At 34.3% G+C, this 27,415-nt stretch overlaps 1 protein-coding gene across 5 annotated transcripts in view; it reads left to right on the top strand.

Annotated features, from left to right (window-relative positions):
- Positions 1–7,782: 7,782 nt before the first annotated feature.
- Positions 7,783–27,415, top strand: part of NOVA1 (NOVA alternative splicing regulator 1) — a 169,801-nt gene continuing 150,168 nt past the window's right edge. For 2 of the 5 annotated variants that reach the window (XM_068991283.1, XM_068991281.1), the window contains exons 1-2: positions 7,783–7,918; positions 9,658–9,801. In XM_068991283.1, the coding sequence (XP_068847384.1) occupies positions 7,783–7,918; positions 9,658–9,801 (280 nt within the window). Of the gene's footprint in view, positions 7,919–8,604; positions 8,630–9,657; positions 9,802–27,415 lie in introns of those variants that run through there. The other 3 variants (XM_068991285.1, XM_068991284.1, XM_068991282.1) reach the window with 2 other exon arrangements.

Genomic DNA, 27,415 nt, shown 5'->3' with positions numbered 1-27,415 from the left:
CCTCGGAAATTCCATGGACAAAGGAACCTGGCGGACTACAATTCATGGGGTTTGCAGAGTTGGACATGATTTAGTGACTGAGCACACTCACAAAAATAAAAATATAGATAAAAAATAAAACATCATGGAGGGGAGAGGTGAGAATATGATAATTTATTATACATTGTAAAATAATGATTGAACTACGATAAACATATCTATTATTACACATGGGGAAGTTGCCATTTAAAGGAATTTGATGAAGAAACAAGATTTTATGCTTTCTAATTGGCAGAGTTAAAAAAAAGAGAAGCTCTTGAGTATTATTAGGGCGACTATGTAATTTATTGTCCCAAACTGGGAAAATTCTGAGGGTAATTGATAATTGCTCCAAGACATCTAGCACAAGCCAAGAACATCTTGGTCAAATTGAAGACTCAGGATCACTCTAGGCATTATCAGAGTAGAGTATGCATAGTTGAAGTTATTTTATGGCAGCAACAGTGATTTAATAAGTGATTTAAATTAGTTGGTAAAACATATGAATACTACTCAACTCTTGCTTCTCTAGTTTACTTTTATAGTTCTTTTTCTTTTTTCTTTTCTTTTACTCTATCTTAATAACTTTATCATTTACTTTTTTCACCCCAGTATTTTTTCACATCCAAATGATTTAAAATATGAAACTTCACAATTCGAATTATGCTTTCAAGAAAATATTTTCAACTATAGATTATAATGAATTATTATTTTAAAAGTGCAAAAATATTGGGAATAAATATACTAAATATATTCTTTACAATATCAAAATTCTTTTCCTTGGTAAATTGTTTTGCTTTGCACTTACAATACATCTCCAAAACATGTGTTATTAACTGATTTTTAAAGTGCATCTGAAGGCATACAATACGTACTTTAATTCTGATAATTTTCTTTGTATGATTCTATGAATGATAGCAAACATACTGATACAGAAATTTGTTTTGGAGACTTATAGAGCATTTCCTAATTCGTCTATTTTATAGATGAGGAAACTGAAACTCGGAGCAGGGAAATGAGTGACTGCAGGTAACAAAGCTACCTAGGAAGGATTGAAGGCAAAAAGAGAAAGGGTGGCAGAGGTGAGACGGTTAGATAACATCACCCACTCAATGGACATGAATTTGAGCAAATTCCAGGAGATAGTGGAGGACAGTGGAGCCTGGTGTGCTGCAGTCCGTGGGGTCAAAAAGTTGGACATGACTTAGCGACCGAACAACAATAAGCTAACAAAGTTAAGTGTAAGAGTCAGAAACAAATAATCAGTTCAAGATTCTGTTTGTTTTTAACTTTTTACCTTGAAATAAGTTCAGTCTTAAAGAAGAGTTGCAAAAATAGAAGCTCCCAATACTTTCCCCAGTTTCCCCTAAGGTTAACTTTTTACACAGCCATGTTCTAGTTATCACAAGGCTCTTTTTATTGCACTGTAGAAAGGGTTAGTTATTTATTGTCTATATATGTATTTCATAAAATACTCAGTGCTAAAGACTTTAGGATTTTCTTATAATATTAACATATCTCAATACCTATTAGGATGACACATTTGCAACTGGAATATAAAAGTTTGGGGACTTTTTGGAATAATGCTAATAACACAATTATATCTCTGCATAAATTAGTGTGAGCTTTTATAGACTGTTTCATAAACATATCACCAACAGTGGATTTGTGTTATTAACTGTGTAAACATAAAGGCTTTTTGAATCTACAAGATGAAAAATTCCAATAAATTACTTTCTAAGATGTGCAATGGAGAAGGCAATGGCAACCCACTCCAGTACTCTTGCTTGGAAAATCCCATGGACGGAGGAGCCTGGTAGGCTGCAGTCCATGGAGTCACTAAGAGCGATTTCTCTTTCACTTTTCACTTTCATGCATTGGAGAAGGAAATGGCAACCCTCTCCAGTATTCTTGGCCTAGAGAATCCCAGGAATGGGGAGCCTGATGGGCTGCTGTCTATGAGGTCACACAGAGTCGGACACGACAGAAGCAACTTAGCAGCAGCAGCAACAAGATGTGCAATCTTGGAAAAATATTTCTTCAATGTTTGTTTATAGAACTTCTATAAAATTATATAACTTTACTTCTCTCTCTCTATATATAACTCTATATATAACTATAAGCTATATATATATACATAACTTCTATAAACTTAAATCCCTGTGATGTAGGATTAGGTAATATACTCTTTTGTCATATATTTGCTCCTATTTTCTTTGTGTTGGATTGAGAGAAAAAATAATCAAAACAGGTACACTAAGTCTCTCTAAAAAATTAAAAGTGTATTTTTTAAAAACAAAATCAGTTGGGCTGTTGACAATCTCTGCTTGGTTACAATATTTGGATTGTGAAAATTGTAAAACTTCTTTTAATACCTTAAGCTTTCCAAATTTTTTCATACTTTCATATTTATTTGATCTTTCCCTCCAACACTTTGCAAGAACAGGCTTCTTGTTTTCCTTTTTCCTAATTTCATTTTGATACTAGTAATAAATTGTTACTGCCCTACCCATATCTCCTTGTCTATCATTCACAGCACATTGGCCTGATTTTCCAAAATGGTGGGGGATATTCCACAGCATTTTAAGCCTATGTAAGGACAGAACAGCCTCCAGACTCCATACAAAGTCCTCAAAAAAAGATGCTGCTCTGGTAGTTGGAAAATTGGCCAGCATGCGTTGAATAAATGCACCCTGTAAATAGACCCTGTCCAGTGACTGACGCGGAGAAGGCAATGGCACCCTACTCCAGTACTCTTGCCTGGAACATCCCATGGACGGAGGAGCCTGGTAGGCTGCAGTCCATGGGGGCATGAAGAGTCGGACACGACTGAGCTACTTCACTTTCACGCGTTGGAGAAGGAAATGGCAACTCACTGCAATGTTCTTGCCTGGAGAATCCCAGGGACGGGGGAGCCTGGTAGGCTGCTGTCTATGGGGTCACACAGAGTTGGACACGACTGAAGCGACTTAGCAGCAGCAGCAGCAGCAGCAGCAGCAGTGACTGAAGAGAGTTGGTGCATATATACCTGTTTTTTCAGGCTTTCAGCAGGATAATTCTGAGGTTACCATTTCAATGATTTTTCAGGAAATCCCACTGAGATTGTTTGCTCACAGTGATAATTTGCTGGGGAATTCACACCCTTCATTGCCTCCCTTCCATTCCCTATCTCACTTCCCCAGGATCCTACTGTTTCCTGAAATCACTTCCAAAATAAACTACTTGCACTTGAATCCTTAACTCAGGATCTGCTTTTAGTAGGCCATAAACTCAGAAAATATTTTCCCAAAGCCTAAGCTGCAGAGAAGTACTCAGTATTTATGTTCTTTAGTAACAGAATTGATTGTAGGAAAGACAGGAACATGGAGACAAAGAAATCGGCTTGGGTATACTTGTGGATATCAATTATCTGTGATTTCTTTAAAAAGCCAATCATTGTTACTGAAAATATATTATTTTTTGTTACTCAGAATGAAATTGAGGAAGGAAAAGGATACTCAATGAAAGTCAATAACGATTGGGAATTTTGTTCTTCAGATTAATATCATTTTCTACCATAGTTGCTTATGTTCATAAGTCATCAAGTAGTTAACAATGAAAAGCACACAAATTCTATTGTGTCTTACGATTTGAAAAACATTATTAAATTTGTGGTGCCAATTGCCTGGTTAATTAAAAAATAAACTATTTCTTTTCAGAGAATTGAAAGGTCAAGTGCTTCTATTATACTTTTGGAAAGTTCAAACAGTTTATTTGCAGCATAAGATGTATAGCATGCTGTATAATATAGCATGCTGTGCAGCAGTTTAATAATAAACTGGGAGTCACTTTACCTTTTTATTTCTTCAGTTTTATTAGCTGGGACAAAATGCAGAATACAACAGATAAAATGTTTGTTCATCTAATCAGAATGGTAGAGGTATATGCAGCGAGAAATGAAGTATAAGTTTTTTAAAAAGACAACAAAATATACTAAACTAGGGAAGAGAGGCTTAATTAGAATGTACACTCTGATAACCTTCATTGATCAAATCAGCTTAGAGCTGACTGATCCTTACATGTTTGACCAGGTCAGAGACTTAGGAGAGTGTCTAATTCCTGGCATAACATAGCTTGCTTACTATTTGATATCCTACAGATCCCCTGGAGTAGGAAATGGCAACCCACTCCAGTATTCTTGCCTGGAAAATTCCATGGACAGAGGAGCCTGCCAGGTTATGGTTCATGAGGTCACAGAGTCAGACCGTAAGACATGACTGAGAGACTGAGTATGCACACACACGCGCACACACACACACACACACATACATCCATATTTAGAACCGTATCTTCTGCTTCTGGGCCCCATGTAGTGATCAATGGTATTTAAATATTAAATCTAAAGATGAATAAGAGAAGGGGCAAATAAATACCATAAGAATACTGTGCCATGACTATTTCAGTAAGCTTATGTCTATAAGGCAGTTTAACTTGAAAGGCTCATTTTGAATCTAACTTACACACAGCAATGACAAATATTTTTCAAACTATTTTAGAAATATTTTAGTTTTAGAAATTTGTGAACCCCAAGTTTTCCAGTTCTAAAACTTAAGTCTTTCTCCAATTTAAAACTACATTGTACTGAATGCTTTGCCCAGACTTTAATGTAATATAGCTTTGAACTATCTTTGAATTATCTTTGTCCTTCATCTTTTACTGTTTTGAAATAATCTAGTTGCAAATCCTTTTCCTACTTTTTAATTTATGAAAACTATCTTTCAATTTATGAAAAATGTCTTTGCACATTTTTCACAGAATACTTTGTGTAATATCTGGCATCAGCCTTTTTTCTATCTTGACCACCACAGACTTATTCCAAACCACATTTTTTTTTCTCATCACAGCTTCCCCTTTGTTAAAAAAAAATCCAATTCTATGTTTAAATACTCTTTATTTTTGGTCATGAAGGCTATATTGTGGTTTCCTGTAACATCATACATCAGATCGAAATTCTGGACTTTGGTTCACAGACCTTTACCAGTATGTACTAACTTACCTGCTTTCCCTTTCAGCTCTCAGCGCATCTTCTTCCCTGACTTAAGGCAAACGTATTTTTCATATTCCAGATGAACTTTTATTCTTCAACTAAACGTTATTCTCTTCCTCATTCAGCAGTGTCGTCTTTTATTACTTAAAAGTACCAGAAATCCCAATGCCTCCTAGATGCTCCTTCCAATAAAGGATGCTAAAAGTAGGGTTAGTATTCTTTCCATTCCCTTCTCTATCTACCAGAAATCAAATTTTATTCTATTCCGTTATTGCCTCAGCTATGCAAGTATTCTTGGTCAATCAGAGTAAAGTTCTGTCTGAGCTAGCTTGATACTAAAGCCGTTTTCACGTTCAAGTGCTGTTCTCGAAACCTATAGGAAAGGAGCATCTTTGTTCTAGAAATCTAGTGAATATGTTCATATGTTTTTACATCTTACAATGCATTGCCACGAATATTATCTCATTTGATTCAAGAATTCCAGGAGGTAAAGACCCATTATTTTGCGGGAGGGAACCTGAGGCTCCAGTGTACTGCAGTATTCAACTGGACAGACTCTGGAAGCAAGAAGACTTTAGTTTGAATTATTACTACTGTGTTTACACCACTGTGACTTAGGTAAAATTATTAATATCTCTAAACCCAAACTGCCTCATTAAACGGAGACAGTAATAACTACATGATACACCGCATGTAAAGAGCACATGCGAAGTTGGTTGCTTGGCACTGGTAAAAGCCCTTAATACATAGCGCAACATGTTAAGGGACTGTCTGAGGATACACTTTTAGAATATGCCCGCCAAGAACTTGAAACCAAGATTTCTGAACTCCAAAGCCCATGCTTTTCCACTATCACTGCTTCCTAGTACACTGATTTAATTACTAATTTGATGGATGACCTTGAGCAAAATACTTTACTGGGTCAGTTTACTCATCTGTAAACGGAATCTTTTCCGACATTCAGCGTCTACTCCAAATATATATTTTCTTGTCTGTAGTGTTCTGGTTGAGCTTTAAGTTCGTTATATATCCGAGATCTGTAGAATCACAAGCTGTGCACACTGCGCTGAATTTTACTCGTATATTCCTTTTTCTTTCAGAATTTAGTTTTGGATACACACCCAGCTGTTGCCTGTGTTTAGTCCGCCTCTCGGCGCCTCGTGAAGGGGATACTCCTACCTAGCTTTATTTATTTATATCCTGGCTTGTTTCCGAAAGGATTTAAGGCGGCGAGTGAAACACTTCAAGTTTCCTAACGAAGTCACACAGTGCGAGTAATACTCTTGATGAAATCACTCCGTAGAACCGCCCTTGAGTGAGAGGCTAACTACTGTCTTTCACCTAACTCTTAAAAACGGATGTACCTAGCTAGAAGTCCTGGAAGCATACGGCTAAGGTTCCTCCCTCAGCCTTAACGCTGTCCCACCCTTTATGAACGGTCACTCGAATGCCCTTCTCAGTCTAGCCAAAACTGTCGCCGCTCCAGTCCCGGCTGGACCGAGATCCCACCCCACCCTTCACTCCCTCTCATACCCAAGTTTCCTGATTGGGAAGGGGCCTGAAGAGCCTTTTTCACGTTTCCACACTACTGGCTGGCACGGCTGTCAGTAACGTCTGCTTCCCGCCTTCCAGCCTAGCGCGTTTCTTGGACCCCCTCGGTTTCTGCGACAAGCGGCTTACGTTTGCCTGAGCCGTGTTGCCGGGGACCCGCGACCTTTCACCCCTCCCTTCCCACAGGAGCGCCCCGGCCCCCGGCCCCGCCCCCGCCGCCGGCGCGCTCCCCCGCGCACGCTCTCAGCCGGCGCGCGCTCTCACTCCCGCGCAGACACGCACACTCTTTCCCCCTCAGGCGCGCCCCCCCCACCCCGCCCCCGCAGGCTCAGGCTTCAGCGTAGGGAGGCGGCGGCGGCGGCGGCGCTGCTGAGAGGCAGGGACCGGAGCGCGAAGTGTGTGGGAGTCTGCGAACTCAACCCCTCACTACCCTCCCCTCTCAGCCATCCCCCTCCCTCCCCGCCAGCCTCCCCCTCCCCCCCCCCCCCACAAGCGGGAGAAATAATGAGCGAGACCGGGCGGCAGCAGCAGCAGCAGCAGCAGCAGCGCCGAGCAGCCCAGGCAACGGCAGAACCGCTCCGGCAGCGGCGGCGGCGGCAGCACCAGCAGCGGGAGCGAGCGCAGCGCTAGCGCGGCGCCGGGACCGCCGCGCTCCTTCCCGGCTCCTGCCCTCCTCCGCCGCTCGCTCCTCTCTCCTCATCCACCTCCTTCCCCTCCTCCTGCTCATTCACTCTTTCCCTCGCTCTCCCCTCCTCCTCGGCTTCTCCCCGCGCCCCGCCAGCCCTCGCGCTCTCCCACTCCCTCAGCCCGTCCTCCCCGCTCCCCTCCTCCCGCTCATTCACTCGCCCCTCTCCTTTCTCCACTCTCTCCCCCTCTCTCCTTTCTTCTCCTTCTTTCTCCCTCCGTCTCTCACACCCCCTCCATTCCCCTGTCTCCTTTCTGACACTGCACTGCAGCTGCTCTTCAGCCCTGCCCCCTCCCCAGTGAGAACAAACCAGCAACATTGCTTTTTTTTTCTTAAAGAGATTTCTATTGATCCGATTAAAAAAAACAAAAACAAAAACAAAACAACCTTAAGAAACCCCAAAAGCAAAAAAAAAAAAAAAAAGCAAAAAAAAAAAAAAAAGAAAAAAAGCCAAAACAAAAGGGAGAACCTTCTCCCCGTAGAAGCGGCAGGAACTGCAAACATGATGGCGGCAGCTCCCATCCAGCAGAACGGGACCCACACTGGGGTTCCCATAGACCTGGACCCGCCGGACTCGCGGAAAAGGCCGCTGGAAGCCCCCCCTGAAGCCGGCAGCACCAAGAGGACCAATACGGGCGGTGGGTATCGCTTCCACCTCCCCGCTGGCCCCATCCCCCGCCGCCCGCCCCTGCTTCCCTCCCTCCCGGCGCCCTCCCTCCCTCCCGCGGCCCGGACACCTCCAGCCCGAACCCGGCGGCTCCCGCGCCCTGCCTCGCGCCCCCTCCCCTGCACCTGCCCCGCACCTCGCCGGTCCCGATACATTTCCATTTCTGTGTTTTATCATTCATCAAAATGGCGACCGGTTTTTTCGGAATAGACCTATCTTTCCCTTGAATCGGTCGAAAGGCTGACCGTTTAAATATCCTAGACCTGGGCAAGGGGGTCCGTTAAGAAGGAAGAGGATGACCCCGAGCGAGGTGATGGCCGCCCGAAGATGCGCTCTGCATTTAACAGTCGGATAAAATAAATAAATAAATGGCACTTGGGTAGCGGAGAGCGAATGACTGGGGCACCGGAGAGTTTTGCTCTCTTCATCCCCTTGGTTTGGGCCACAAGTAGTATGCAGAAATCTTGAAGAGTGCATGCTCTTACCGCACTTACACTGTCGGTGTAAAAATCTCTTTGATTTGTCTTCAGGGGTGTGCATACGAGGGTGGGGGTGTCTCGTACTGTGACTTGTTAGTTAACATCCTGCGCTTCCCGGGAAGATGAGTTATAACGGGACCGGTACCGCTTCTTCATTTGCACTGGAGTCATCTTAACAATGCACCCAATGCATCGAGGCAGAGGTGAATTTATCTACAGCATGTACTTTAGAGCCGGATGGGGGTCTTGCGAATGGCACACCCGAAAAATTTGGAACGTTCATGTTCACATAAGGAAGCTGGATTTACCGGGGTGTTTCCTATTTAAGACACCATCAGTTTGACGGAAATTAAAGTTTAGGGAGTTGGCTTTATTTTCTAAAACATTTCATTTCAGTCTTTTTTGGTTCATCCACCCCCTCCGTTTTAATAATTGTGATTCTTTTGGAGAAGGAACATTATCTGGTCACTTTTAAGTGTATTTGATGTAAATGACTCCTAAGCTTTTTAGTATTGGCAAAATTCTTCTTAAGGTCCTTTAATTAATGAGCTTAAACTAGATCATAGTAGACTAAGGAGTGCTAAAGAAATACTCCAGGATTAGTTAGATTTGCCAGTCCACATCACTTTGAGTTATTTCCTGGCAGTTATTGAAGGCTTGGAATACACCCTACAGTTTGGGTGGATTATTTGGTAGGAGAATGGTTGTTTTGCATACTTTAAGTAGGATACAGGCAATGGCTAATTGTAGTGCTTGTGTGTTTGCTCGTGTCAAATAAATATAGCTCATCACTATTTACCATCCTTTTATTTATTTATTTTGCAGTATGTTAAGTGAAGGTTTGTCATGGTATAAATCTCTGAAGTTTTGTTGAAGGGTCAGTTCGTTTTGTTTTACCATAGTAACCACAGATAGAATTGGAAGACTTCCATGTTTGGAATAACAACTGGAATTTAGTCATCAGTTTCTACAGTGTTGCAAAATAATAGAACATGTTTAGATTTTAATTCCAAGTTAGAAAAAGTATAAATTCTACAGAATGGGAAACATTTCGTACTTAGTTATAGTGTAATTGGCTTATTTTTGTTCTTTATAAAAACAATTTAACCCCATATTTCCTGCAGCTATATGCCCAGTGGTTTAATTGCTGTTTTTCTCTCTTGAGGGTGGAGGGAGGATACAAAGTTTAAAATTCTTGTTTTAATGGAGTGTATTTCTTTGCATTTTTCAGAAGACGGCCAATATTTTCTAAAGGTTCTCATACCTAGTTATGCTGCTGGATCTATAATTGGAAAGGGAGGACAGACAATTGTTCAATTGCAAAAAGAAACTGGAGCCACCATCAAGCTGTCTAAGTCCAAAGATTTTTACCCAGGTAGGTGCAATGATGAAGAGATTGTTTGATAAATCCCCAAGGAAAGAAAAAAAAAAGATCTACCTGTATTGTGTGCTGTATTGAAATAATTCTTAATAGTGTAGACTTTATTTAGATATTTGATGTATTAGAGTATTTGTGAAATAATTTTAGAAGTATTTTCACTCTTGATTACCTTTGGTTTCTATAATCGATATTCCGTCTCTGATGTAGACCAATTTCGAGTTGAATCTTCCTGGGTATTTCTAACTACTTCTTTCTGATTAGGAAAAAAAAAAAAAAGGAAACTAAAATTTAAAGATAGAAACCTGGACAGCTGGCATCAGGAAATAGGGTTCTTCTGGAGTTTTCAGACATAATTGTAATGACAATTAGTCTAGAGTGAATTCAGAAGAGGGGATAGAAAGGCTTCTTAAAAGAATGGACCATTTACTTTCTAAATCCATTATGTACCTCTTTCTGCTTCATTGCTTTGTTTGTTGGCCCTGGAGTAAAGAGGACAAGTACTTCCCCTTCAGATTTTTAAAATATTGTGTTTTTAATTTAATTGTGACAAGGAAATATATTATTATGTGAGAAGTAGAACCATGCTTCAAAATTTGTGTTATTTAAAAGCTGTGTTTGATCAAAATATGTTAACAGTTTGTGTGGTACTGTAGGTACTGTAACCCAGTGGAATATGGCAAGTTTCCTAGGTGGTATAATTTTTTTTTTTTTAACTTTTCAGTGTGTTTTTTAAAATTTCAACTGTTACAGAGTTCTGAGTATTTATCTTTTAAAAAATCATTTTCCTACTTAATATATGGATTTTAAGTTTAATTGGAAAATCTCCGTAATTGAATAGTGTATCTCCTAGACAAAACATTATTTGTGTTTACCTTCATGCAGTTTCTGCCATGTTTTTTGATTATTTCATCTTTATGACCATAAAAATATTTGTTCAGTGCTGAGGGGACCAATGCTGCTTATTTTTTTTTTCTTGGTGGGAAATAAAAGCTGATTTGCTTTCAGTGATCTAATTCAGTAAGAGTTCTTTAGTACAGCAAAGACATCTGGCATGAATGTAAGCAAAACATTTGGAGGCCAATCGCTTGGTTGTAGAAAATGGACCATTATACTGTATAAGAAGGTTTTAGATTGGTTGGAACTATCCTTTAGTTATATAAATTAAATGTACTATATTTGGTAAACATTACACTTGCTAAACTAAGGTGTAATCTCTTAGATGTGATATCCTTCAAAAGTTTATTTTCTGTGAGTGTAGTTTTGTAGATGACTCTTTGAAACTTTCCTTATGCATTAGAAAAGTTTGCTAACATATTCACATTCTTATGTTTAAAAGGTATGTTATGATGGAAAAAATCAATGTGGAATTATGAAAATCCTTGGTACAAATAAAAGCATTCAAAAGAGCTTGATTGCGGAATTAATAACGTTATAGTTCTAGGAAAAGAGCTGCAATGGTAAATTAAATTCACTGTCAATAGATGAAAATGAAATAGCTTTTTTTGCATTATACATGAGGTGGTATCAGATGTGCAGAGATGTTACAGAAAATTGGTGTTTATCAAGGATATTCCAAATAGTAAATTAAATGCCTTTTCATTTGAATATAGTTTATTTTTAGTGGGTTGGAAAGGGTACAACTGGAATTAGATCTTTTGTTCTTAGTCCACATAGTTGTGCATTTTTTCTTATTACATTGAAATTGCTTTTATCATTTCTAGTTCTGAGGCATGTTATTTATATAGAGCAAGAATATCCATTGGAAAAAATGGAAAACTGGAATGTGTTAAAGAAAATTTTGTGTATGTAGTGACGTAACCTGATCAAATGTGAGTTGAAATGTCTGGATAAAAGAAGGCTTATATTCTGCCTGTAACAGGTGGAAACCAATCACAAACTATGGAAACAATTTTAAGGATAAAATAAAGCCCTGTAATTTATAAGACGCTTTCATAATTCTGAGCACTTTGTATTTAAATATAGTTTTAACTAGGTTATTACCTGCACAGATAGATACATCTCTCTTCTTCTGATAGACTTTAATTTTAGTAGTCTTTCTGTTCATACTTGACCATAAGCCTGTAGAATTATATAAAGTCCTAGTATTCTTTAACATAGCAGCCTCTGAGCTACTTTCAACTTCTGTTACTCAGATATACTTTGTGGATACTTAGCTTACTCTTCTCAAATGATTAAATTATATAACTATGATTTATGAGATGCCCTTTTTTGTGTGTTTCATATATGTACGTATGACTCTACATTCCATTAGAATGAATGTGCCTAATGTTTATTTCATGGAGCATTTTTCTGTTTCTTATTTGTAAGACAGAGTATTTGGGGAAAAGTGTGCTTCAGTTGTGTAACTTAATGGATTTTCTCAAATTACTTAAGTTTTAAAACAACGTAATTGTTTTTGGAAGGTTTAGTCAGAATACTGATGCATTTGAGAATTACTTTCTTCAGGGTGTATATTTCAGGGTACAGACACACTTAGGTGATGTTTTATTAAATTTCAACTCAAATGATATGTGCATTGTTTTTACTATAGCCAGTATAATCTCATATTTATCATATTTGTTTTACTTTCTTTCCCCCTCTGGTTATATCTTTAAAATATCTTAAGCAACCTTGTTTTCTGAGTGATTTTTTTATATTTATGGTTGAGATGAAGAAAACATTTTTGTACTTTAATTGGTATGAATTTGGAAATTACAGAACCGTATATTACATTGTGTATTTTAGCATGCCCATATATTAAATATTTGGGGGAATTGTATGATGAGAATTGTAAAGTTAGTGTAATCGGAAAAAAGGTCTATGAGTAGATTCATTTGACTTTTTGCAGTGCTGTGCAATTCATTTATCTATTTCTAAAAATCTAAATCTTATGAAATACTAACTTATAACCTGTGATTTGTGAATATATCTTTTATTCTTACTTGTTTAAAGCAACCTAATTTGACTTATTTATATATCCTTTTTATAATTAGGTTACTCAGAGTTATTACCTTTTAATAAAAAACAGCTTTCTCATTTTGGGAAATAAATTACTGTATGCATTTTCAGGATAGTCATAGGATGGTATTATTTTATTCCTTTATTTGACATCTGAAGGTGTGATTGTTTAGATTTTGTTAATAAGTAGATTGATTTTATCCGTTAAAATCATTTAATGAATGATTCAAGCAGATAATTGGAAAAGTTATTGAATACATTATTCATTGGGAATAACATAGGGTATGTAAAATAAACATTTTCAAGATTTTAGAATACTTCATAGTTTACTTATTCTATGACCTGAGATATTCATTATATCAAACAGGAATTCTCTTATAATCTTAGCATATATTTGTGTGTGTGTGTGTTTGTGTGTGTGTATTTTAAACTGTTTTCATACATGTGGTTATAAAACTGGATCACCTTTAATATAAATTGCTTACTGTTTTTGGTCCTTTAAAACTTGAACTCATTATCCCTGGATTTTATTGCATCGTAATTTTATCTGTCCAACATGGGTGGTACTTATTTAAAAAATCACAAACCATTTATATGTAAAATCTTTAAAAATCAAGAAAAAGCAGAATGTAAGTGAAATTTTCTTTTAGTCAAGTGAATAACCTCACATTGCCTTAATTTTGACAGGGGGAACATTCACTGGCCAATTTAACCTTTAGGACTGGGATTGTGTAAGAATGAGCATTCTTTTAGAAATAAGAGGAGTTTGTGAAGTTTAAAAAAGATCACTTATTTTATTTACATTGTTGAAGAAAGAGTATTATCGTATTAGTAGTACAAGGTGAATGAATACTTTTGTTATAGCCTCTGAAAGTTGCAGTCTATACTCTTTTCTTTGATCTAAGATGCTTTGCATCTTAGAAATTTATTGGCGTATGTTTTAAGGCAAAATTAGTAGGTAAATATAATTATAAGAAGTAGAAAATAAAGTATAATTTGCCGTATTGTTGAATTTAGTAACGATAGCTGTCAATTACATTGTGCTGTTTTGGTTTTAGTATTGTCAAAGAGTTGCTAACACATAACGTTTTTTTCTTTAAAGTTGTGATATTTGTATTTGTCATACTACTTATTGTTGTGGGTTTTTTATATTTTATCTCTCTATATCCTCAGTTGTAGGAGGAACCATAAGCTTTCACTTATACGTTAATATCTGTCTGAAAATTTGTTGTATTTTTAAGATGTTATTTCTCATTTTAAGTAATAGGAAAAGTCAACATATAAAGGAATGTTAGTGGCATAGCACGTCTGTATTAAAATTGTAGTTTCTGAAAGATATAATTTTTATACTTAACTCATGAAAGCAAATGTTTTGTGGTATGAAATTTTTTAGAAAGATTGAACCAGCATTAAAAATGTTAGCTGTTCATTTAATTTGCTTCTTTTTAAAATTTCACCCTGATGTATTATATCTTCTATCATTGATTTAGTAGGTTATGGAATATCATCAATTTATAGAGTCATTGTTTTCATGAATTATTATAGCACCATGTCACTTTGAATTTTGCTATTTGAAACCTTCTAGATTTTGGAAAAATAGTTCATTTAAAATTTTTGACTTTGTAAAATGATACAGTACGTCTAGCAAAATTGCCTTGCAAATATCACCCCCAAAGGATTTCAAAATAGTCTAAAAATAGTGAACACAATTGGTAAAATAGTTCAATATTTGTGTATTGAAGATATTTCATGTAATATACAACGAGGAAAAATGATCTGTGTCTTGGGAATTCTAAGGAGTGTGTGGTATCACTAGAAACCAAGCTATAAACCACCAGTTAGAAACATGTCTTTATAGTTCTGTTCTTTTGTTTTGCTCTGGCTTAAAAGAATTAATTTTCCTCTTAAATATTTTAAGTAACATTTGCTGAACACAGTTATGCCACTTGTTAACTAAAATTCAGTACTATATATATATATACACATATATATGTGTGTGTGTATATATTTAAGTTTAATCAGGTCCCACTTGTTTACTTTTGTTTTTATTTCCCTTTACTCTAGGAGGTGGGTCATAGAAGATCTTGCTTTGATTTATGTCACTGAGTGTTCTGCCTCTTAAGAGTTTTATAGTTTCTGGTCTTACATTTAGGTCTTTAACTCATTTTGAGTTCATCTTTGTGTATGGTGTTAGGAAGTGTTCTAATTTCATTCTGGACATGTAGCTGTCTAGTTTTCTCAGCACCATTTATTGATACATATATGTTTTTGCCACAGAGTTTAGTCTCAGTTATTTGCAGTTTAGTGGAGCTATATTTTAAAGGATAACTTTCATGAGCAAGTGCAGCTTTTCAGAATAAAATTGGGGGGGGGATGAGGGTGGGAGACTTGTGCTTGATTGCCATCTCATTTCCATCTTTGGATGCAGCTCTAGCATAAAGTTAAACAACATCTGCAGAGATCTGACTGACAAACATCTCTCTGGGACTCATCATTGCAGCCTGCAGCAGGTGCATTCAGCTTTGCAGTCTTTTCCAAAAAGAGGTTAGTTTGTTCTAACATTTATCAGTAGACCAGTGGGAGCAAGTGACTAGAGAGAAGAGGTTGGTTGTCACTTGTCCAGTGCTGGAATACTACAGGTAATTGGACTGGACTGGTGGGAACTGTAGGAGTGTGTGTCTCACATTGCACTGCAGCTGCTATGGAGCTTAATTAACCTGACCCTCAGAGACTGAAGTGTCATGGTATAAACCGTAACATGCAAGAAATGAAGCAGTGCTTTTCAGTGCTTTTGATGCTTGGGTTGGTGAAATTTCTTCATCCTGTTCTTTAAAGATATGATATCAACTTTTCCACTTTTTATGTGGATATATTTGCAGCTAAAATGATTTCCATGAATCTGATAGAATCTACATAAAAGGAGAGGGGGACTTTAAGTGTAGAAATAAAGATCAAATAACCTTAAGTTAAAATTTATTTAAAGTTACTTGTTCCACAGGTATATTTTCAAATCATAAGTGAATGGAAATAAGTGGAAGTACATTGGAGTTCTTTTAAAATTATTATCCTAAATTAACATTTGTTTATTTTATAAGAGAAAGAACCCATGTAAAATTAAGTAGTATCTTTTTAGCGTGTTAGGGACTTTGACAAACAGACTTTGCTGAGTGTTTTGATGTGTTCCAATAAACAAGACAGGAATAGTACGTTAAAAAATGTTTTTAGGATGTTTTAGCTTAACATAGGAGTGCTGTTGAAATGGTTTTTGACCACAATTTATTCTAAGTAAATTAAAAGTTGATTATAATAAAAACTTTTAAAAAGTCTGTCATTCATTTCTTTTGTTTTCAATTTCTTGATCTATTTGAAAGATAGACAGTATGCTTCTATGACACATACAGAAGTTTCCTGTGTGTTCTAATAGTATTCACATTAGTTAGATGTTTCATCACAGTCCTGTTTATCAGTTGGCCTTTGCACAGAAAACAGTTCTTAAATCTGGCAAAGTGCTATACCATTTTAAAATAATTCAGAATTTTGAAATGTCGTTTGGATTCTTTGTGAAGCAGTTTCATTATTTTGACTTTTTGTTAGTCTCACTAAGTTATATTTTTTGGTATCCATTGACTCTTAACTTGTCAATTACTCAAGAGTAATTAAGTTTTGGAGTTTGCAGATTTTTGGAACCCCTTTACTTATCTTGAAGGAATTTTTACAAGAGTGGCCAGTAACTATTTGATTCTGAAGTTACTGTCTGTAAGAAAAAAGGAGTTTAAAATTTTATCTTAATTTGGTTATGAGTAATTGGTAATTTATTAGTAATTATAGTAATTGTGGGAAAGGTGATTAAAATAATCATCTCTAGAAGTGGAGAGTATCATTCTTCCACTTTTAAACATATTTTACTTTTTAATCAACATTTTTTATTTTTTATATTGTAGAATGTTATTTTATTAATTCTCATCAATATATTCTTTAAAATTTCACATGTAAGATGTTTTGATAAAGAAGATATTTAATAAAAATCATTTTAAGACTACAAAGTAGAAAAAATATTATATACATAAACAAACTTTTTGAGATATATTCAACATTGCTAAGTTTCAAACCACGATATGGATATCCTTTTCCATGACATACTTGATCATGAAAACACGTAATATCTACACTCCATCATTGATCTTTTGCTGCTTCCTGCAGGGCCTGTCATAGCATCGTTGACAGGACCAGATGAAAAATGAAATCAGTATCTTGAGTTTTTTAACAGCAAAATGATTCAGGTAAGATTATTTGGTGTGGAAAATAAAACATTTTTTAAAAATTATTCTTATACTCATTTAGTAATTGATACTTTTAAAATTAATATTTTTTTATTTCAAGACCTGTTTTATGTCTTACTGATGTTCAGTATATTTTCAACATCCAGTGACTTTATTCTGAACTCAGTAATGTTTAATTTTCAGACTATAGTGTTTCTTACTTTTCTTGTGATGCTTGGCATACTTTTTGAAACTTTGAAGAGTAACTTTTCTTTTTTAACGATTTTTGAAAACAGTTATGCATTGAAGGCCCCATAATTCATTTGTAGGATGAATTTTCACATAATGAACTTATTAATTAAATAAGACTTCAAATCCTGCATTTTTTCTAAGATATAATAAATAATACTGTGTTGATTGAATTTTTGGAAATCATTGTTGAAGAAAGTTGCCTTCATTTAAATTGTTAATAATTTGCTGTCCTAGTACTTAGATAGGGCAGTGACTTTAAGATTTAGTAATTAGAGGGATAGAATAGAAGGAATGGGGTAGTACACTTTATTAACACAGAATAGTAGAGAATTCGGTATATATTTTTGTTTTATGTTACTAAATGTTTTTGAATAACTGCAGCTTTTCAATTTTGGTTATGTTCATTTTTGAAATACTTGTTTTTGAAGGAGTTAGTGTTGGGCGCAATTGAGCCTATACTTGGAGACTGTGCACTTACACACATAGTTTTATTCTTTGTATAAATCCTGTGTTGTTATTTTTTCTAAGACTGTTAATTTTTTAAGCCAGGAAAGTACATTTTAAAAAAGTCTAGTTTCATTCTTCACTATGAAATCTGTCTGGAAGTTTTTCTCTTATTAATTATTATATGTATTTATAGATACTTCCTATGAGTCCAGGTATCCTTTGGTCATTATGAATTAAAATTATTACAAAGCATCTTTTCTTTGTAAAGGACTATGGGTATGTTTTACATCATCCTAAACTGTTGTTCTTAATTGTTACAGTCTCCTTAGGTTTTTTTTTTAATATTATATGGCATCTCTGGCAGTGACTTAGTGAGTATTAAAGGGGCTTAGGAGTATCGAAGAGGCTTTTTACTTTTTCATTTAAAGGAATTGGAAAAATTATGGAATTGTGGAACTAGATGAACGAAATGGCGCTTAAGTGTGATCTTTTCCAGAATCTTTATTTAACAGTTGAGAAAACTAAGATACAAAGAGTGATATAGGCCAATAATTGTCCTCAACTTTTAAATAATGATTTTGAATTTGTGGTACAGTTTTAGTAGGTAGTTTATTCTCTTTTTGATTTCCCCCTTTTTTTTCTCTCCTCTTTTTGAATATGACTCTGAGGATATGTCACCATTTCTCTCACCTAGTTTTAAAATAAATACACTCCCCTCCCCCACTTTTTTATACTAAGTTGAAAGCACAGTAGTTATTTTACAGTAATTGTTGATTTTGATTTGGTATACTCTAAGGCCAAAGACAGGTCCTCTTTACCATATATTAAAAAACAAATGATCTGATAGATTATATTGCCTGGAATATAAACTGGTCATTTTCTGTATCTTCAAAATTGTATTGCTTGAAAGTGACAGTATTTGGGGTGATTTGATTTCTACAACTTTTGTTACTTTCCTTCATTTCCAAAGTCTTTCCTTTTCCTTCTTTTCTTCTTATTTTCCCCCTTACTTTGTTCCTCATCTCAACTTTTTAATTTCTTCACTTTTGGTTAAACTCAGTATTGGCTTTGCTAAAAAAATGTAGACTTTCTAAGTCAAATTCTGCTTTCAAGTATATATATATTTTCCATATTTTTGACTTACAAAATTTCCTTCAGTATTGCATATTTGGCTAGATATTCATAACAATTGGTTTTAAAAGGACAGAGTATTATGATTAAGAAATAAACATGAGGCTAATTTTAAGGCAATCTAAGTAAAAGTAAGATATATAATAAAGTAGCTATTAATTTTAAAATATAATTATTTTCTTTTTTGTCTACCCATTTCATTAAATTGGTCTACTTCTTGGTTAATTAGAATTCTGATGCTCTTTGCATTTCATTATAGGCTTAAGGACTACTTTCTAACATAATTACAGAAGTTACTTAATGTGATTTTGAAGGTATTTTTCCTTCATGAATTTAAATTAAAACAAAAAATTTTGTCATAGTCTTCACTTACTTTAGTAGACTACTAACATTAAGCTTCATTGATATGAAAAAATTTGTCATCCTACATGCTTGCTATATGTTCAGCATGTAACTCAGTGCTTTAAACATCTGTGGCATTTTAAATATAAATGAGTGAATGTGTGATTGAATGAATGACCAGTCTGGGCTTCATCTGTGAGTGTTTTGGATGTAGAAGCAACCTTCAGTTTTTCATTATATTTCTAGTTTAATGGGATAGTATCAATACAGTGGATGTAGAAGGCAATTCATCTTTAGTTGTTTATTGTATTTCTAGTTTCTTAGGGGTACATGTATGAGAAAAATCTGATTTTGAATAAGTAATGAATTTGTGTGTGAGAAAAATCTGATTTTGGATAAGTAATGAGTTCAAAAATCAATCAGTTAAGAAATGGCTATAGACATGTTAAGATAAATATGGACTACGTCTTAAGAAAGAAGAGTAGAATTTCATTTTCTAGTTAGCATGTTGTCTTCTGTAAAGAAAAGTGAAAGCCAATATTACAGTACTTCAAAGCCATCTCCCAGATGAAGATTAATTTAAAAATACTGTCTTAAGAAACATGAGCTTAACTAACATTTATTTATTAATAAAATAATAAAAAGTACCTGTGTATAAGATGTCAGAGTTATATTACATCATACTTTGCCACATGGCTACCTATGTGGTAAGGAATAATCTACTGATCACTTTTCTTAAGATACCTTGAAAATCAAAGATTACTAACCACTAAATTAAGATTACATTATTAAAAATAGGATTAGTAAATTTTTGTTTTTAATATATTTTAATATCTCTTTCCCCCCCGTAGTGGAGAAGTAAAGGTATAAATATATTACAACTTTTAGAAGCTGCACTAAAATTCTTTTTGCTCATGAGAAAAGCATACCAACTGTTGTAGTAGATTGGAATTTATACGTTTTGAGTTTGACTAACTTGTATACTTTATTTGAAATTAAAATTTTAGGAAAGTTATTAAATATGGTTTTCTTCAAAATCTTTTAAATGCTTTCTTAAACAGAATTTAGAGAGGTATGAAGTATTAGTGTTCATCTCATAATAATAGATTGTTTCATTTTTACTACAGTAAACCAGTGAAACTTCGAAGATTTAATAAATAAATATATTTCGTTTCATGCTTAGCCCATTGCATGTGTGTGTGCTAAGTTGCTTCAGTTGTGTATGACTCTTTACAACCCTGTGGACTATAACCTACCAGGCACCTCTGTGCATGGGATTCTCCAGGCAAGAATACTGGAGTGGGTTGCCATGCCTTCCTCCAGGGGATCTTCCCACATATTTATAAATTCAGTTTATTTTTTAAGAATTCATGAAGAGTAATGGATTAAAATAACTCTTAAGTATTTCTTTATTTGACTGCTTCCCCTGCATTTTCTGCCACTATGGCCAGATTTTAACTTTCTGGTGGACATTTTACATGCTCCCTCTGGGGTTGGGACTAAATACGCAATTCTCTGCAGATCTTACTCTCAAGCAGGGGAGCGATATAAACAACAAAGATAAACATCTGGTTATGATGAAAATTGATAATTGTTTAATGATAGAATTATGTCTGGAAGTGGAAACTGCCCCCATCAGTGACAAGATCTTGAGAGAAGAGGGTATACTTCAAAAAAGACTTCAACCAGGAGCTGACAGAGTTTTGAAGGTTGAATTTTAATTTGCCTGGTAGAAAGGAGTGGAAGGTCACTTGAAGCAGACACTGTATACATAGTGACAAAATTATGAAAAATACCCCTGGTATATTCAGGGATCCAAAAGTTTTTGATATTACTGGGATAAAAAGTAGATATTGCTGTGGGAAAGGAGTGGGAATAGGGAGATATTGTCATTAATTGTACAGATAAGAGAAAATGTATTACAAATGTAAAAGAGAAGAGTATGATTGAATATTCATTTTGGGGACATTCATTAGCAAGAAATATTTTAAAGAAAAAATACATCTATTATGTTTTTAAAATGAATGACAGAGTACTATGATTAAAATATAATATTTCTATAAATCTGAATAGTGATATTTGCATGGTGGCAGAAGGATTGCCTTAGTTATCTGAAAGTAGGGTAGTAGACTAGAGAGTCTGCCTCAGCTTTATAAGTAGAATTAAAGAGAAGACTAAAAGGAGTAAGGGAAGGGTGAGGCAACTAGTGATACAGAAAAGAAATTTAGAAAATACGGAAGCTATCTTATTAAGCAACTATGTGCTGAGGGTAGAGGAAAAAGTTGTGGGACCCATTGAATGTCCCACTGAAAAATGTCAGTGAGGAATGTTTTGCTATATTCAGGAAAGCTCTGGAGATAGAAACTGGTTTTTCACATTCATTCACATTTATGTAACCTGTTGTCTACACAGGTGCATTTAAAGTTAGTAACTCAAGTGGTTTTTTTTTTTTTAACTAGTTTGCCTTTGATTAATAGCTATTTAGAATCATATAGCTGATAAAAATTTTCACCTTCCTTAAATTATATGAATATGTAGGCCTAGTTTCTAGCTCTCTTGGTATATGAACATTTATTTTTATTTTGATGAAAATTAGTGATTTGTACAACATATGCATTTTTAATGTGTGAGTTTTAATTTTTGGTAGTGTTCAAACACTGAAGTTTTGGTATGTGGTAGACATTAGTGTGTGTTATGTCAATGAAAAAATCGAAGCTCTTTACTCATTGTTAGGTGATTCTCTGTTGTGTAATTATTTTGTTTGGAATTTCAATTGATTATTGAGATTCAGCAGGATTCTCCATCATTAATATATGTTTATTTCATATAAGAATCAGTCTTAATTGATAATTTATCAACTCCAGATGAGTTTAAAAAGTGACTGTGGAAAATATGGCACTGTTTTACATTTAGAAAATGGGATTAAAATTTCTCTAGCATTTATACTTATTTGTGGAATTATTGGCTAGTTGTGTAGAGAAACATTAAAAAATTGAACAGCTGAAGTGACATTAAGCACCAGATGGGAATTTGAAACAAAAATATTCACTGTGTAATCTTTATTTAAGTGCTGTTCATAATTCAATAATACCAGTTGTGTAACTCAAGATTGATTTCAGTATAAAAAGGAAGCATAAGCAGAGTCTCATTGCCTTCAAATTGATACACATATCATGATATGGTAACATAACTTGTTCTTTAAGGGACAGATAATGTAGGTAAGATGACTGCATACATTGCAGAACCAATGCAATTCTCTCTGGAAAGTTTGTGAAGAAACTTCGGGTATGTGAATTGTGACATTAAATTTAACATCTCGTGAATTCTGCCTTTAAGATGATCCTCTATTTTACATGTACATGTATATTTTCAATGAAAATTTCCAGCCATATTTCATTACAGTAATGTTTGACATTCTTTCTTCTGAAGTATGTACCTATTTTGTTTAAAGAAAGGTATGTTCCTTTGAAAGTTTTATCATATTTTTAGCTACACTGGTATATTTGACATCTTGTTTAAAAACTAGAATGACTCTAGACGTGAAAACACAAACTGTGATAATAAGCTTAGATATGCCATATGTGGCAGTTTACGTTGGCATATATCTCAAATGGCATGTTTAATGTACTATATTACTAAGATTAGTAATTTTACAGTGGAAGACTGCTACTTTTATTTTACAGTCTTTTGCTGGTGGGCTTAGAATGCTGACAGACCTTTTACTTTGTAAATTCTTGTTTTCAGCCTTTGCAAAATATCTGTTTGCCATTAAAATGATCTACTTGGGATCTCTCTTAGTAACTAACTTATTCTCTGGAGTTTGTGAAAATTAATGAGATCTGCAAGTAAGCAGCATACAGTTTGACAGATGACTATGAATGTGAATAGTAGTTACATATATTGTATTTTTGTTAAGAAATAATAATGCTAATATATTTGATATAGCCAAAAATGATTTAGTAAAATAAATAATTAACTGAAAATGGTGTTTTTAGGAAATGTATAGATATTAATAGAAAAAGCATGGAGCTTCTATGTCTGTATACCATTTATAAAACCATTTAAAGTGAGCTTCAATACACATTGCCCTTTTGTGATAAAATACTCAACTGTAAAACCATATTTCAAGTTTCTTGAACAATGATTTTTGAATTTTTAAAAATACTGCTTTTATCAAAAAATTTTTGAAAACTTTTCAAATGCTTCAACAGACTGCATTGAAAATAAGTAGAAACTCTGTAATGTGAGGGAGATAATTTAGGTAACGGAAAGGGATAAATTAATAATTAAGGACTGTGTACATTTTTTGACTAAAAATATGCAGGACAAATACAATTCTGTTTGAGGAAAATTTTGAAGATATTTTATGTTTAGGAATTGTTTCAAATAACATTTAGTAATTGCAGTATCTTTTAAAGAGCCAGGCTCTGAATTCTTTTATGTACGCATTTAAGCTATCTCTGTGACCATTACTGGGAAAAGTCATAGTCCTGTTTTTAAAAGTCTAAAACTATAACTAAAACTTATTATAAGTCAGTAGTACATAAAAGTAGTTTACTGATCATGACATAATTAGATGTTACATCACTATACTTAAATATCAGTGTAGCCAGCCAGGAATTTTCTATATCTGTTTTATAGTTGAGGAAAATAAGATAGTGAAGGTTAAAATATGTCATATAGAAAGTTAAAAATGATTAACCTATTTATTTACTGTTATTCTGTAACACTCTGCATCAGACTGCTTATTAATTTAAGTTCGAAAATAGAGTATTCAGAATTTAGGTAAGGTTTACCAAATTGCCACATTTGACCCAGCACTGAGAAATAGATATTTTTTATGGATTGGTAATTCCCCCTATTCATCTGGAAATCCTTCAGATTTCAGTTTTACGATTGAAAGCACAACTGTACTAATTAAGCAAAATAGAGACATAAAACATGTTTTCTGTTCTGACCAGACCTCTGCAAACATAGAACTCTTGGTGTTGTCTGTATGTTTCCCATCTTTATATTGCTGTTAGACATTAAAAGAGTTTGAATTTTTGCCTTGTCTATGAAGTTATTTACGTGAAATCATTCGGTTATTCTGTTTAGCATTGTACGATTTGCCTTTCGGATTTTAGATCATATATAACTACTGCTCTAGAGATTTGTTAAACTGTAGTCTTAAGGTTAGTAAGATCTAGTCAAATCCCTATGATAGTGCTTACTATAACCAAAGTTTTTATGAAGATAATATGCTTTGATATTTTACAGTAGAGTTTATTAAGGAATTGTCAAGCCATATCAGTACTTTTTAATGTTTTCTGGAGATATAAGATGGAATACAAGACTCCTAGAGAACATGTGATGTCAGACAGAGCAGTTTGAATCCAAGCTCTGCCATTTAACTAGTATGATTTTGGTCAAATTTTTTAATCTTCTTTGACCTCTGATTTTCTCATCTGTGTGTGATTAGTTCCTCTTGCATAGATGTAAGATATTAGTGTAGATATCACAAAGGGATAAATATAAAACCATTTTACATAATACCTGACATATAATAAGCATTTTATGACATCTTTTTTCATCTCCTTCTTCTCATGTTTGTTACATTTAATAATACTATGTTTAAAGCAGAGACTCTAATGTAAAATAAATTATATTAACGGGGTAGTAAAAAGGAAACCTTGCTCTAAGGATTTTTTTTAAATTATTTTTTTCTCTTAATAACTAATTATAAAAATGCAAGTATTACAAAGAAAGCTAGTTAGCCTTTCCTCATCTTTTAGGATAATTAATATAAATAATTTGATATGTATTCTTTCAGACTTTACAAATGCCTTTTTATATAGGTTCATCTTTTTAGTAGATAATTACAAATGATATTTGTTGTTATAATTTGAAGTGAGTTTTCAACAAATCTCCTCTTTTGGTTAATGGAGTTACGAAGGTTCTATGGTGGCCTTCCAGTCTCACCTATGTGGATATTTTTACTTCAGTAGCCTAAAAATATGTTCTTTCATACCCCTGAATATATGCAGAGCTTTGTTTGTTTGTTTTTAACCCATATAGTTGGGATAAAAACTAGGGGCATGATTTTATGATATTTAACTAGATTAAATCTCATCTGCAGCATGTGGGCTTATTTGTATTAAGACTCTTAAAAATTAACATAATTGGTTAGTCCCTCTTTCTTCATTGTACATTAAAAATATTGATTAGCGCTTCAATAGGAATAAATCAAGTGGCATGTAGGATATTTAATACTCGCTTTCATGATCTTTTTCAGGATACTAAGATTTCTGAAAATTCTTTTCCCATTAGTCAGAAAAAAGCCATAGTGTATAGAAGGATAAAACTAGATATTTAATAAAATACATGATGATTCATAAGGCTTGTTTTTTAGCTTAAATTTTCAGTTGCTTCTGTGAAGACCTTAAGAATTTTAGTTCATGCAACTTCCATGAAAGATCTAACAAAATTTACTGATGTAGTGTTATGAAGAGTGTCTTTTAGGGGTCACGATTTATTGCTTTACATTTCTTAACAAGTATTCATACTTTCCATGAGTCATCACAAAAATTCTTCATTGACATTATGGTAAAATTCTTTTTTATTATTTGCCTATATTGTATTATAACTAGTATATAAGCTTAATGCTATATTCAGTATCCTTACATCTTAAATATATACATATTAAATATTTTAGGTTTATCTAATACTATGATAACAAAAACAACAGTATATATGATTTTGTTTTGTGTGAATGCTCCTTTGAGGACAATAAATGTAATTAAAATCATATTGATTTGGGGATTGCTTTATAGAAAATATAAAATATTAGTGAATGTTATGGTATTGAGTAAATTCAGTTTTGTATTTAGAATGTTACACTTTTGAAAATATAAAAATACTAAATGCTATAGTAAAAAATGAAATGAGAAACTTTTTGCAAAAGGTAATTTTAATTCCAGAATTATTGAATATTATGGGCCAAATCTTTAGAGCAGTATGTTTATTTTAGTTACTTAGAATGTGTACAATGACAATGAAGTCGTCGAATTGAAATGAGAGTAATATTGAAAGTTGACAGTTTACAAAAGAGGAACGTATATTTGCTTAGGGTAGAGATCACTAAGTGTTATCTCTGTTTATATTAGGGTATGGTTTTGAGAAATAGAGCAATTTGGAATAGGCTGTGAAGGCTGAAAATAACCCCAACTTTCTTCTTTCGTGTAACATTTTTGCTTTTTTTGGTAACTAAGGCAGGAGGCCCCACAATATATGATGAATTTAAGTATCAATTACAGAATATTCCTGTCATTCATATTGGATTGATGATTTTACCCTCCTATTTCACTGATGAAAAAAGTAACTGAACAAAATTTCACAAGCTTCCACCATTAGATCTAGCAACCTAACTATTTCAGTACCTATATGGTCTATATTTTCTCTTATTCTAATAAGCTGTCCCTGCCCCTAGGAAAGGCCAATCCTTTACTTTTATTCTAGATTCCATGCCTTCTGGGGTACTCAAGATGTTTTTTAGAGATTCTTTCTTCTTTCTTGGGTTATCAATTCCCCTCTCCTAGTCTATTCTTTTTTCTCAACCTACAAACATACTGTTATTTCTCCAGTGTTAAAAAAAAAAAAGGGCATATTCTCTTTATCACACTGCCTGTTCCCGGTTACCAGGCTATTAACAGTAAAATGCTTCAAACTACCTGTCCATAGTTGTGCTGTCTCCAGTTTCTCTCCTCCCATTTTTCTTTAAAAACTATTTTAATTAGGATTTTGACCCCATCCTTCCAGAAACACTGTTGTTGTCAGGGTTACTGGTGACTTTAATGATGATAATTCAGTGGTCAATTCTCAGTTATCTTTATATACAATCTGTATGTAGCATTTGACATAGTGATCACTGCCTCTTTGAAAAACTTCTTTCTTCATCCAGCTTATGTCTACCTAGCGATTGCAGCCTTGAGTTTCCTTTGTTGGTTTCTTCTCATTTCTCTGAGCTCAGTCCTCGGACCACTCTCTCCTTTTTTCTTTACATTGTTACTGCCTTGGTGATCTTAGTCAGTGTCATGATTTCAAATAAGCATATGTTCTTTGATGACTACCAAATATTTATATCCAATCTGGACCTTTCATCTGGACTCTAGACTAATGATGCACCTTCCCACTTCATATGACATGTATGTCTAATAAGTATGTTAGAATTAGATATGATT

Source organism: Capricornis sumatraensis, chromosome 19 (genome assembly GCF_032405125.1).
Source record: "Capricornis sumatraensis isolate serow.1 chromosome 19, serow.2, whole genome shotgun sequence".
Lineage (NCBI taxonomy): Eukaryota > Metazoa > Chordata > Mammalia > Artiodactyla > Bovidae > Capricornis > Capricornis sumatraensis.
The sequence above is the reverse complement of the archived record's forward strand: the minus strand, read 5'-3'. Positions and strand labels throughout refer to the sequence as shown.